The sequence below is a fragment of the Myotis daubentonii genome, chromosome 1 (genome assembly GCF_963259705.1).
Source record: "Myotis daubentonii chromosome 1, mMyoDau2.1, whole genome shotgun sequence".
Classification (NCBI taxonomy): Eukaryota; Metazoa; Chordata; class Mammalia; order Chiroptera; family Vespertilionidae; genus Myotis; species Myotis daubentonii.
The window spans coordinates 109428874-109441865 of NC_081840.1; the positions used below are offsets into that span (position 1 = coordinate 109428874).

The 12992-nt window shown below is 43.7% G+C and overlaps 1 protein-coding gene across 4 annotated transcripts in view; it reads right to left on the bottom strand.

The window, feature by feature from the left end:
• ARID3B (AT-rich interaction domain 3B) overlaps positions 1-12992 on the bottom strand; it is a 75597-nt gene that overhangs the window by 18101 nt on the left and 44504 nt on the right. For all 4 annotated transcript variants that reach the window (XM_059657148.1, XM_059657158.1, XM_059657138.1 and 1 more), the window contains exons 3-4: positions 2572-2643; positions 2294-2366 (exon numbers count right to left, since the gene is read on the bottom strand). In XM_059657148.1, coding sequence (XP_059513131.1) covers positions 2294-2366; positions 2572-2643 — 145 coding nt within the window. The remainder of the gene's footprint in view (positions 1-2293; positions 2367-2571; positions 2644-12992) is intronic.

A 12992-nucleotide genomic window follows, 5' to 3' on the forward strand; every position in this document is an offset into this window, starting at 1 on the left:
AACAACTGGGGGAGGGTACCCCCACAACGAAAGATTATCCAGTACCGCAAGTTATATGCTAAGGCTGAGAAATCTTGTATTAGAGTAATTAACAAATAGCAAAACCGACTTAACCAGTTCCCTTCTATTGGTGATGCCAGCAAATAGTGAAATACTTAACATAAGTGCTGAAGACAGGAAAAAGGTTTACTGAGGGCCTGAATAACCATAAATTGACACCTACTTTGGATTCATCCAGAAATATACCAGATGGCAGTCTGGCAGCCCCCAGTGCTGCAGAGTAGCAGGAGACTTGGCACTCGCTGCTCTCTATTGATGACCTCCAATTATGGCCTGAGCACCTCCCTGTCTAGCCCTGAGCTAGCAGTGGGGGCACAAAGAAATGACAAACTGGCTGTCCTCACATGGATGTGAGAGAGAAACATCGGTGGGTTACCTCCATACACATCCTAGTCTAGTGGGGACATACAGTGCTAAAGAAGCAATTAAGAATTTTCATTCTTGGCTAGGCTGATATAACTTCCACTATCTTTCAAAAATCCTTCCCCCTGGTCAGGGTGTGCATGGAGGTAACCCACTGATGTTTCTCTCTCACATTGATGTTTCTCTCTCCTTCCCCTTCCTTTTTCTAAAATCAATTTTAAAAAAACCTTCTGGGAAGGGAGAAAAACAATAAAGTGGAAAATAAAGCAGTGGTAACTACAGCGTCAATTAAAACTATATTATGCTCAGCCGGTGTTGCCCAGTGGTTGAGCGTTGATCTATGAACCTGAAGGTCACGGTTTTATTTGTGGTTGGACATGTGCCTGGGTTGCTGGCTCAATCCCCGGTGGGGGTATGGGAGCAGCCAATCAATGATTCTCTCTCATCATTGATATTTCTATCTCCCTTTCCCTCTCCCTTACTCTCTGAAGTCAATAAAAATATAGTTTTAAAAATCTATATTGCTATAGCAGCCCCTGAGATGAGATCAGCTCCTGGGTTTGCACCAGCTGGGCTTATGGGGCTTGTAAATAATTAAAAAGCAATTGAAAGGGGAGATCAAAGTATTAAGTGGATTTCTCCCTCTCAGGGCAACCAGGGTGTTTCATTGCTGCTAGTCACATTATCTTTTAGGATTATATTCTTGGTTGTCACTGACACAGGCAGCTCCAGACAACAGTTGGAGGAGTAAACTATGAGGGCTGCTTTGACTATTTTTGATATGCATGGAGATGGGGGACACACACCAAACCTCAAACTTGTGATTGTCTTTTGTGAACAAAGAAATGACAAAGTAAGTAAAAGGCATGCTACTAAGAAGGCAATTCGGATTTGGAAGGTAAAGAAAGGGGAAGGAGAAGAAAAGACAGGGGGATGAGGGTGATTGGAGATGGAAGGAGGGAGAGTTCACTTATAATATTTAGCAGCTGGGGCTGCCATTATAGCTCACCCTTGGATAAGAGGAGCATTTCATTGCCAGATCTCAATGAAGGAGCTGACACAAAAATCAAGGGTTGCATAATCATGGGGAAGAGGCTAGTGGGAGTAGCCTTCTCCCATGGCTTTGTCCTGAGGAGCTACACAGAAGGTTGCTGAGGACCTTCTCCTAGAGAGGCTGGGGTTCTGGCCATGCTTCCTGAGGGCTGTCCCAGATGGTGAACCCATTGCTATGAAGGGCTATAAAGACAGGAGGTTGAGTCACTGGGCTCAAGACTCAGTCATGCCATGGTCCATAGTGAGATGATTGGGGGTAGGTGAGGGAGAGTGAAAGGAGAGGAGAGAAGTGTAAGGTGTAATCAAGCAGACGCCTATGTACCTACAGTTAAACTGCAGGAATGCCCCCCACCAAGCCAGTGGATGCAAAAATCAATGAGACAATGGGTTAGAAAAAGATCATTTCCGACCCTCCCAACAAATCCTGAGGGGCCTCTATTCTCTCACTGGCCCTTTTTAGTCTCTCTAAGGCTAGATGTATCATCAGGAAGCCTCACGTACTAGTTTACATGTGATGAAGCTATAAGGATAAGAAAAAAGTATATTTAAATTCATAATAACTCCAGAGACCAGTTAATCAGAAGAATGACAAAAATAAGACAGGATCAAGTCTGAATGATCAGTCCCTTCATTTTCTGCAAGGCCCTCTCCAATCTGGTTGTCAGTTGTTCAGCTAAGTTCGTAACCAATCAGCAGTAAATGCCTTGTCTTCCTGAACTGACTCTGGCACTCTATGGGGAGGAGTTAAACCAAAGTGTGAATTGCACACGGTAGGCACTCAATAAATATTAACAGAATTGAAATAATGCACACTCACCCCTCTTCTGCATAAAGATGAAGAGGTCATCCAGGAATTCTTTCCTTTCCGGATCACCGTCCAGTTCATACAGCTGCAATCCAAGTTCCCCGACCCCCCCAAAAAAACACAATGAAAAAAATCCGTCTTATGCAGGAAGCCTTACACCAGAGATACACAACCATTTGAATGACTACAAATATGACTCATAGGCCACTCCTGTCCTATTCTTTGGGGATCAGATACAACGACCCACTGCAGAACTGCCCTTTTGTTATCACAAAGGAAACATTACAGACCTTGGCAAAATCTCGAGAGATCTCTCTTCCTCGGCCTCCATCTGCATCATCACTCCAAGCCAAACCACCATTCTAAAGGGGAACAAAGCACAGAATTCAGAAGGGAATAAGAAGAGAGCATTAGAAAACAAGGCAATCCTTTAGGAGGAAGAAGAGCATTAGCAATTGTGCTATCCTGGCTTACACTGCTCAGGTCCGTATCTCTGCCACCCTTATATAGGGAGAGCTTGTTGTTGTTTTTATTTCCAATTATGGTTCCAAAATGAGAGGAAATCAGGTGGAAGAATCATCTCCATTTGTTTTTTGTTTTTTTTAATATATTTTATTGATTTTTTACAGAGAGGAAGGGAGAGAGATAGAGAGTTAGAAACATCGATGAGAGAGAAACATCGATCAGCTGCCTCCTGCACATCTCCCACTGGGGATATGCCCGCAACCCAGGTACATGCCCTTGACCGGAATCGAACCTGGGACCTTTCAGTCCGCAGACCGACGCTCTATCCACTGAGCCAAACCGGTTTCAGCGATCTCCATTTGTTGAAGGAGGGCAGGCATTACTTATACATAAGAATTTTGGAAGAGGACACAAAGGCCCAATTTCCTGAGAACCTGCTCACTCAAGCTGTTCTTCCGAAAGAAGTCACCACTCTGAGATGTACCACTTTTCTGCAGGTTCTTTATGGTATACTAGTGTCCCAGTGCATGGTTTTGTGCACATTGAAAGGAAATTAATTAGAAGAAATATTTTAATATCACTATTCGCCCTTTCTCTAAAATAGAAGTGTCAACCAAATTCACAATTGACAATGACAGACTGAAACACACGCATGCAATTGGCACTAGCGAGAGCTTTATATGTATTTATATGTATCATGCATGCATGAGTCAAATTAGCCATATATATATATATATATATATATATATATATATATATATATAAACTTGCTTAATTAGACCTGCTTTCTGATTTAGCTAAACTTTTTCCAGTCCAAGCACCCCAACTTCTCTTTTTCAGGTAACTGTCAGCAACACAGAAGTAAATATCAACATGAAGCAGACTATTATTGTAGATCACACAGGGAGAACAAAGGGTAAAATATTTAACTGCAGCAGTGTTTAACTATATTCTGCACAGTGAGAAAACCTGAAGTCATTTTCAAGATCCTCCATTTCTTTCTTGTTTTCAGTCAGGTCAAGTTTCTAAACTTTCTAAATCTCCATTTTCCAACTAATGAAAAGAAAATAGGATTCCACCGGGTCTCCTATCTACCTACTCCAGGACTTCTGTGAGGATCAAATGAGATGAGGCACAGGAAAATGCATCACAAACATTTGGTTAAATTGTAAAATGTTGCACCCGGCTATAAAGCAAGTCAGGTTCCTGGGCTGAAGAAACTGCAAGGAGGCTAGTTGCTAGGGAGAGGAAGCTGGGCGTTGCTATGTGATGTCATTACCTGGTGCCCACAGTCACTGTTTCCGGGCTGAGCTGGGCTGTGGACCGCATTTTGCGCCATGGGGTCTTGGTAGTGTTGGCTGCAATTTGGTGCGCTGTTGCTCCAGGGTGGTAGTGGGACTTGTGTCCCACTTGGAGGAAGCCAAGTGTTGGTTTGTCAGCACCAGGTCCATGGTGCCATTTATTTTTAAATGGCCCAGTCCACGTCATGGCAGCCACTGTGTTTGTACATTTTATGTAATGTTGTAAAGATAGCTAGCCTGGCTTTCCATACAACACTCTAAGTGGGGGTTAAGGGGTCAAAGGCAGCAGGCCACAGATACCAAAGTTGTGATATCTCAGCCAAGACTCACTACTAGAAGCCCTAAGTCTAACAATGAGAACTCCCTAGTGATGTGAGGATCCCCAGAGCCGGAAATTATTCCCAAGGTACAGAGACCCTATACCACTTGGTTGATGTTCATTTTTTTAAAATACATTTTTATTGATTTCCAGAGAGGAAGGGAGAGGGAGAGAGAGAGAGAAACATCAATGATGAGAGAAAATCATTGATTGGCTGCCTCCTGCATGCCCCCTACCAGGGATTAAGCCCGCAACCCAGGCTTGTGCCCTTGACCAGAATCGAACCCAGGATCTTTCAGTCCACAGGCCAATACTCTATCTACTGAGCCAAACCAGCTTGGGCAATTGTTCATTTTCATTAGAGAAATAGCGAAAACCTAATCATAATTCAATTGATTAGGTTAAATACCACTCAACGGAAGGAAGGAAATGGCAAATATAAATATGCCTTTGTTTATGTTCTTGAAATTTGCTTCTTAGCCTTATTCAGTTGGGTAACACTTATTCCTCAAATCAGGCATTGTTTTCCACGGGCAGCCTCCTCTTCACCCGAGCTGTGCTAAGTACTCTGGAAATAATCACTGTACATTTTGAGCTCAGAAATTCACATTACAATTTAGCTAAACTTTTTCTAGCCTGTATTATAAGCTCCTTGAGAGAAAAGGTGTCTTATTCATCTTTGTATCGCGAGCACACAGCACATTGCCTGGCACTTATTAGGCCCCAGTGAATGCTTGATGAACCACAATCATTGTTAAAAGGCTATTTGAGCCAATTAAGCATCTTTTAAAAATATACAAAAAACCACATATACCATACCAGAGAGTAAAAACCACCCTCTGCTAGGGGGATATATAAAATGTCATATTAGCCCTAGCTGGTTTTGCTCAGGGGATAGGGCGTTGGCCTGTGGACTGAAAGGTCCCGGGTTCGAGTCCAGTCAAGAGCATGTACCTTGGTTGCAGGCTCCTCCCTGGCCCAGGCCCTGGTCGGGGCACATGCAGGAGGCAACCAATCGATGTGTTTCTCTCACATCAATATTTCTCTCTCTTTCCCTCTCCCTCTACTCTCCCTAAAAAATTCAATGAAAATATCCTCAGGTGAGGATTTAAAAGGAAAACAAAGATTAAAAGACTGAATTTTTAAAAAATTTAAAAAGTCATATTAGAAGCCTGCTGTTCACCCCTGACACAGTGGGACATAGGGAGTCCATCACATTCTCTCATTGCTTCCCCAGGATCACAGGTGCACGCACTCACACAAAGTGCACATGTAGGCAAATGCCACCCAACTGGCTGGGGTGTTTAAGAGGTTGGGGAGAGGCATCTGGGAACGCAGAGCAGAGGTTTCCTGGAGGACAGTCTTTGGACTGCATAAGGATCTTGCTGTGAAGCTATGCCAATAAAACTGAAGCCTGGTCAAATTCCATTCTCTCTCTCCTCTCCCTTTAATAAAGCTTGCCAGAAAGCAGGAGATCTTAGCGGTTATATTTGGGGGCCATCCTTTTCTTCTCTTACTCCAAGTGGGATCTGAGGTGTAGACCTACTTTCTGACAAGGTAAGCGTAATCAAGAAGTGACACTCTGTCAGCTGAAATGAATAGGCTACACTGAATTGTTTCCCTGCTGGAAGTGCTCAGTAAATGCTATCTGACTATGCACTCCTCTTGTCCCCAGCAGATGCAGTGGAAGTCTGCCTACCGCACCTTCAACTCAGGGAGTCAGATAACCAAATTTGTGGAACACTATAAATAAAAAAATTTCAAAACCCAAAACTTACCCCCATGTTGTAATTACAGTCAACAGAAATCTGGTGGCAACTAGGATAATGAATAATCAAGATGAATGATGTCTGTCAGGTCAGCAAAACCAGTCCTCCTTTCAAAGGATGCAGCAGCTTCCCTAATGCCCAGTGATTTCACTTGAGCCAGAAATTCCTGCTGGAAAGTCAATTATCCTGGGAGCTCCTATAGGCTGAAAGACATTTACTTAACCAGGGAACACTGCTGCTTCTGTTATGTCAGCTGTTTACTGTGGCGGCTGAATTCCCAACTCTCTTGCTAGCTGGAGATGTGAAGCTGGTTCTTCACAGGATTCTTTATCAGGAGAGATGAAAACACAGCTGTTTTGGATTTTTTTTTTGCTAATTACTGTAACTCCCACCACTGTGAATACTCACTCAAAAACTATTTAACACTCAGTTAGGTGGAGAGGATGGAATCCACAACGTAGAATCTCAGACAGGGTTTTCCACAGCAGGAGAGGAGTGTAAAAGCAGGCAGGCCAGTCCAACCACTGTATGATAATAAACACCTAAGTGTGACAGCTCTCCATTCTAGGAGTTGGGGGTCACTTGCTTCAGCTCTGCCTACTAAGTGTGAACCACTTAGTTTAAAAACCTGCTTAATGATGGGATTTTAGTCTGAAACGCCCCTACCTCTATGACCAGAGAGGACAAGGAGACCTGCCCAAACAGCAGAGAAATGGTACACTAAACTCTTTGAGCAATCCACTGTTTGACCCATAATACAGATAAGACAGTCAGTTATTAAAGAAATGCAGGGAGGGGAAACAAGATGGAGGCATAGGTAAACACCTGTACTTGCTGCCTCTCACAACCACATCAAAACTACAACTAAAAGACAAAATAAATATCATCCAGAACAACGGGAAAGCTGGCTGAGCATTGGGTTGGAACATGAGGTGACTTTCTCTCGGAGGTGCTCACAGCAATCATTGTTCCTGCATGGGGGAGTGGGATGCGGAGACACAGGGACCTCCCTGGTGCAGGGCTGACTGGCAGCCATTGCTGTTTGCTCTGCCCTGGTGATTCCCTGAGACCCTGTCCCAACCAATTTACAACCCCACCCAAGCTGTGCACAGTGGCTTTTGCATATGAATGGCCTGTCCTTTCTCAGCCTAAAACCTAACAAACTGCAGCTGGGTCAGAGAGCTCCAGAGCTTCCAAAAGAAGACCCAAGGCTTGGCAGCAGCCTGCCTTGCTTCACAGCTGGGCCTCGTCTGGGCACCTCCAAACCCCAAACAAAGAGGAGGAATCTGCAGATCTCTCTGTAGCTCCTGCTGGGTCGCCTCAGGCAGTGACTGACTTTGCACCTCCTTGGAGAGCCAGTGTACCCAGTGGTCAGTGTGAGACCATACCAGATTACAACTCCTCAGATCCATAAGCGACACACTCAAGGGGCAGACTCAGTGAGCAACAAAGCCCCACTGAAGCAAGTCCTTCCCTATAAGGGTGTCTCCTGCACAGCAGCTCTTCCATTATAAACACAGCTGGTCCTCACAGCCAATTGGCCTGGAGGTCAATTCCTCCCAGTGATACCAAAAGCAATCAAAGCTCAACTATAACAAGACTGTACACACAGCCCACAAAGGGGTGCACCAAGAGTGTCCACCTCAGGTGATTGGGGAGGCTGAGCCACTGCGCCTTATAGGACACCTAGCACAGAAAGCCACTCTATCAACACAGGGAAGCAGCCAAAATGCGGAGACAAAGAAACATGTCACAAATGAAAGAAATGGAAGGGAACAAACTACTGGATATAGAATTCAAAACCACAGTTATAAGGTTACTCAAGAATCTTCTAGAAACCTCCGAGGAATTTAGTGAGACCTTCAAGGATCTTAGTGAGAATGCCAAAAAAAATGGAAAAGGACCCGTCAGAAATTAAGCTACACTGACTGAAATAAAGAATAATATACAGAAATTCAACAGTAGACTAAAGGATCCCAAGAATCATGTCAAAGATCTGAAATACAAGGAAGCAAAAAACACCCCACTGGAAGAGCAAGAAGAAAAAAGAATCCAAAAATATGAAGATAATGTAAGGAGCCTCTGGGGCAACTTCAAACGTACCAACAATCGAATTATGGGGGTGCCGGAAGAAGAGAGAGAGCGCAAGATATTGAAAACCTATTTGAAGAAATAATGACAGAAAGATTCCCCTACCTGGTGAAAGAAATAGACTTACAAGTACAGGAAGCACAGAGAGTCCCAAACAAGAGGAACCCAAAGAGGACCACACCAAGACATATCATAATTAAAATGCCAAGAGCAAAAGACAAAGATACAGTCTCAAAAGCAGCAAGAGAAAAACAGTTAGTTACCTACAAGGGCGTACCCATACGACTGTCAACTGATTTCTCAACAGAAACTATGCAGGCCAGAAGGGAGTGGCAAGAAATATTCAAAGTGATGAATACCAAGAACCTACAACAAAGATTACTCTACCCAGCAAAGCTACCATTTAGAACTGAAGGTCAGATAAAGAGCTTCATAGACAAGAAAAAGCTAAAGGAGTTCATCACTGCCAAACCAATATTATATGAAATGCTGAAGGGTAAAGAGGAAGAAGAAAAAGGTAAAGATAAAATTATGAACAACAAATACATATCTATCAACAAGTGAATCTAAAAATCAAGTGAATAAAAAATCTGATGAACAGAATAAACTGGTGAATATAATAGAATCAGGGGCATAGAAAGGGAGCAGACTGACAATTCTCAGGGGGAAGGGGTGTGGGGTGTGGGGGAAGAGATTGGACAAAAATCTTACACCTATGGATGAGGACAGTGGGGGGGGGAGGGGGGTAAGGGGATGGGGTGGGGGGGGAACTGGGTGGAGGAGAGCTATGGGAAGAAAAAGGAGGAACATCTGTAATAATCTGAACAATAAAGATTTACTTAAAAAAAATGCAGGGAAAACAGCTGGCTAGGAGAGAGGTGTTCCCTGTTGCCCAGTTCCAAAGCCAGGACAGTCCATTACTTAATTTAAAATATTCAGTTTGGCCCATGGCCGGTGTTGTTCACTGGTTAGAACACTGGCCCACACATCAAAGGGTATCAGGTTAGATTCTGGGCCCCTGTCAGGACATATAGGGAAGGCAACCAATCAATGTCTCTCTTTCTCTCTCTCTACTCCTCCCCCCTCTAAAAATCAATGGGAAAAATATTCTTGGGTAAGGACTAACAAAAAAAATTCAGTTGGGGCTGATGGGGAAATGTTTACTCTCTTCAAATTACTCTCTTTGTATTGGAGTAAACTTCCACCCTGCTTCACATGATTTTCTGGCTGAGGTGAGAGTAATTCCTGAACCCTGCTCACCCTTTACAGTCCAGCTGAAATGCTCCATGAAGCCTCCACCTCTGCACACCAGGCAGAATTAACACCGTTCTCCTCTGGGCTGTGTCATTTGGGTTCTGGTTACCTGTGCCCCTGTCTATGTCCCCAGTCTGTCCTGTCCCAGGCCTCAGCATATAGAAAGCATTGACACAGCTGCTGAAAGACCAGGATGGGCTCCCCCATGAGGGCTCAGACGCCACAGTTCTGCTCTCCTTCCTCCTTTCATTGGGAGAATTACAGGCTTCAGCAATTATTTTCTTGGTTCTTAACTGACTAACTGCTTGTGGGCAGCATGTTTGTGGGCAGCAGGTTTCTTGGCCTATCAACAGGGTATGAGAGTGACTGCTGGAAAGTTATCAGCCTAGAAATGATTTTTTTCTTGAATGCTAAGTATGGCTGACTGAGAACCTAGGATGGAGAAAAGCAGGGGGCAATAGAGGCGAGTATGGAGAAAAAAAGCTCCAAAGAGCCAGTTCAACAGTTTAGGGATCAAGAGGGTGTCCCTGAGAAAAGCCTTCCAGTTGAAAGTCTGCATGCAAGTCTAATGGCCAGAGGACCAGCCTCTGTCAGCCGATGGGCAGCAGGCAGTATTCAATAGCCTAGAATATGTGCCCGAGGTAATAGCAGGCAGAATGACACTTACTTCATTTACAACCACCTCAGCTTCTCCTATTTGAGAAATCTCTTAACAGCTTTGATCTCACTAGTAACTCACAAGAAAATGACAATTTGTTTCCAAATACCTGACCAAGTCAAGCTCTGGCTACTATACACACATTCAGCTCATCTTCCCCAGGAAACCACAGAGCATTTTACCTTTAAATCCCTCAAAAATGGTGGTGAAAGGTTGGGGAAGGAGAAAAGGGAGCAGGAAACTAGTGTTTATGCATCTTCTACATAGCAAGTACTGGGACAAAAGCTTACAAAATATTTTCTTACTTAATTCTATAATGTAGAGGTGGTGGTTTTAGAAAAAACAACAACAGTTCAAAGAGCTCAAGTAACTTGCCCCAGGCCTCAGAGCACATCTGGCTCTCTTTATTACACCATGCTGCCTGGTTGCTTAAAAGAACAGTAGAAAGTGTTCTGGGTTGGGAATATCAGCAAAGGGAGGAAAAGAAGAACCAAATCCTCTGTCCATAGAATGCCTACAATGCCCAGTCCTGGCCCTGGGCGGCTCCTATCAATGGGAGGCATTTTTATTCCGCAATTCATCTCATGGGCTTAAAAGTCAGTTCTAATACAACACTTGTCTAGGAGACTTCCCTGGGGTACTGGAATAAGAACTGCTAACCTCCAAATCACAACATCCTGAGTAGGATGGGCCCTCATCTTCCCCCTGGAGGATTAGAAGGTAGAGAGACCAGTGATTTCACCTCTAAGGGGACTGGAAGAATATGGCACATAGCACTGTGACATGCACATAAAAGGCCTTCAAAAATAATTAGAGTTTAAGCTGACTGCTACTCAAAGTTAAAATACCTCAACACCTCAACGCTGGAAGATGGAAAATACAGAGGGGGAAGAGGAAGCAGGTAGTTTTTCGTTGTTTTGTTTTGTTTTGTTTCCTCTAAAGCCCCAGAGGGCAGAACTACAATCACTGGGCAAAGTAACCAGGAAGAAGATTGCAGGTCAAAGAAGGACTTTTCTATCAATCAGAACTGCCCCGTAATGGAGGGGGGCAGCTTCCTGTCCCTAGATGACTATCTGTCTGGGATATCATGGTGTGAAATCCAACATGAGATAGGGCTGGACAAGAGGGCCTCCAGAAGTCATTTCTGTCCTGAGAAGGGAAGATCCTTTGACAAATTCATTCAACACTGTTTTCCTGAGAACCCACCCCAGATTGAGAGCATTGTGCAAGCTGCCCCTTACAGATGGAAAAGCAAGCTGAGCAGACACAGCATTTAATAGAGCAAGGCAACAAATACCAAAACACAAAGCGCACAGGAAGGGGGTGGGGAAGGATCAGAGGTGGAAATAAAGCTGGCCTGGAAGAAAGGGTCCAGGGGAAGTTTACAGTTAAAATGAACTTCAATCCTCATGGAGTGAAGGATAAACAAGGTTGTTTTGGCAGGGAGGATACAAGTCTGAATAGTTAAGGTGAAAACAGGTTGTGAGATGCCTTGAATACCAGAAGGAAATTTAAATTCTGAACTGTGAGCAACAAAACAAATGATTAAATTAGCATTTCAGATGATTTTTGTTGGAAAAAATATACACATACAAATGTATGTAGACACCTAATTGGATTGAGATTATGGGGAACTTTTACTTTCCTTTTTCCCCCCATTATATTCATTCATGTACAAACATTTGATCCCTTAGGATATACTAGATACTGTGAAAAGTTCTGAGGGAAAAAGAACACAGACAAGAGCCTCTGACACCTCATGGAGCTTACAATTTAATGGAAAGAGACAATTTAAAAAATTGTTTATTTTTTCTAGATTTACTTTTGAATCTTTTGTCAAGACACATCACATGTTCTCACCCCCAACAAAGAAAATTTGGATTGCACTGAAATTATAGAATAATTTTAGCAAAATGGCCCTAACCGGTTTGGCTTAGTGGAGAGAGCGTCAGCCTGCGGACTGAAGGGTCCCAGGTTCGATTCCGGTCAAGGGCATGTACCTTGGTTGCGGGCACATCCCCCAGGAGGCAGCTGATCGATGTTTCTAACTCTTTATCCCTCTCCCTACCTCTCTGCAAAAAATCAATATATTAAAAAAAAATTTTTTAGCAAACTGATGACATCTCCACAATATTTAGTCTTTCTCTTTTTTTAAAAAAAATATATTTCTATTGATTTCAGTGAGGAAGGGAGAGGGAGAGAGAGACAGAAACATCAGTGATGAGAGAGAATCATTGATCAGCTGCTTCCTGCACTCCCCACACTGGGGATGGAGCCCGTAACTCAGGCATGAGCCCTGACCAGGAATCGAACCTCGACCTACCACCTGGTTCATAGGTCAATGCTCAACCACTGAGCCATGCAGCTGGGCTTAGTCTTTCTAATAACAGAGCAGTATGACTCTTCATTTAAAAATATTTTTAGTGCCCCTCAGTAATGATTTACAATGTCAACATATTACTTATGCAAACAGTATTGAAGATCTGAGAGGGAAAGCTGGCACAGGGGCTGGCCAACACTGGTCAGCAGCCCACACAGAATCTGGGTGAGCAATGGGGGGTGTTAGCAGAACCAGGGAGAAATTACTGTCTTAAGATGCAGCCAAGTCAGAGAATCAAGGGATCTGGACTGAGGGCGTGAAAGAGAGAGAAGGATGAGTCTGGATCTTTCCGTGAGAAAGGTATGTTCTAATGGAAATGAGAGACACGGAGCAGGGGATCAAGCAAGAAGAAAGCCTTTGGCACTAATGAAAACAGATCACTGTCTCTGGATATTTGTGTGTATGTGTGTGTTGGGGGGAGGGGGGGAGGACGACGACGACGATTAGACCAATCCCACAGCTCTGGAGGAAGCC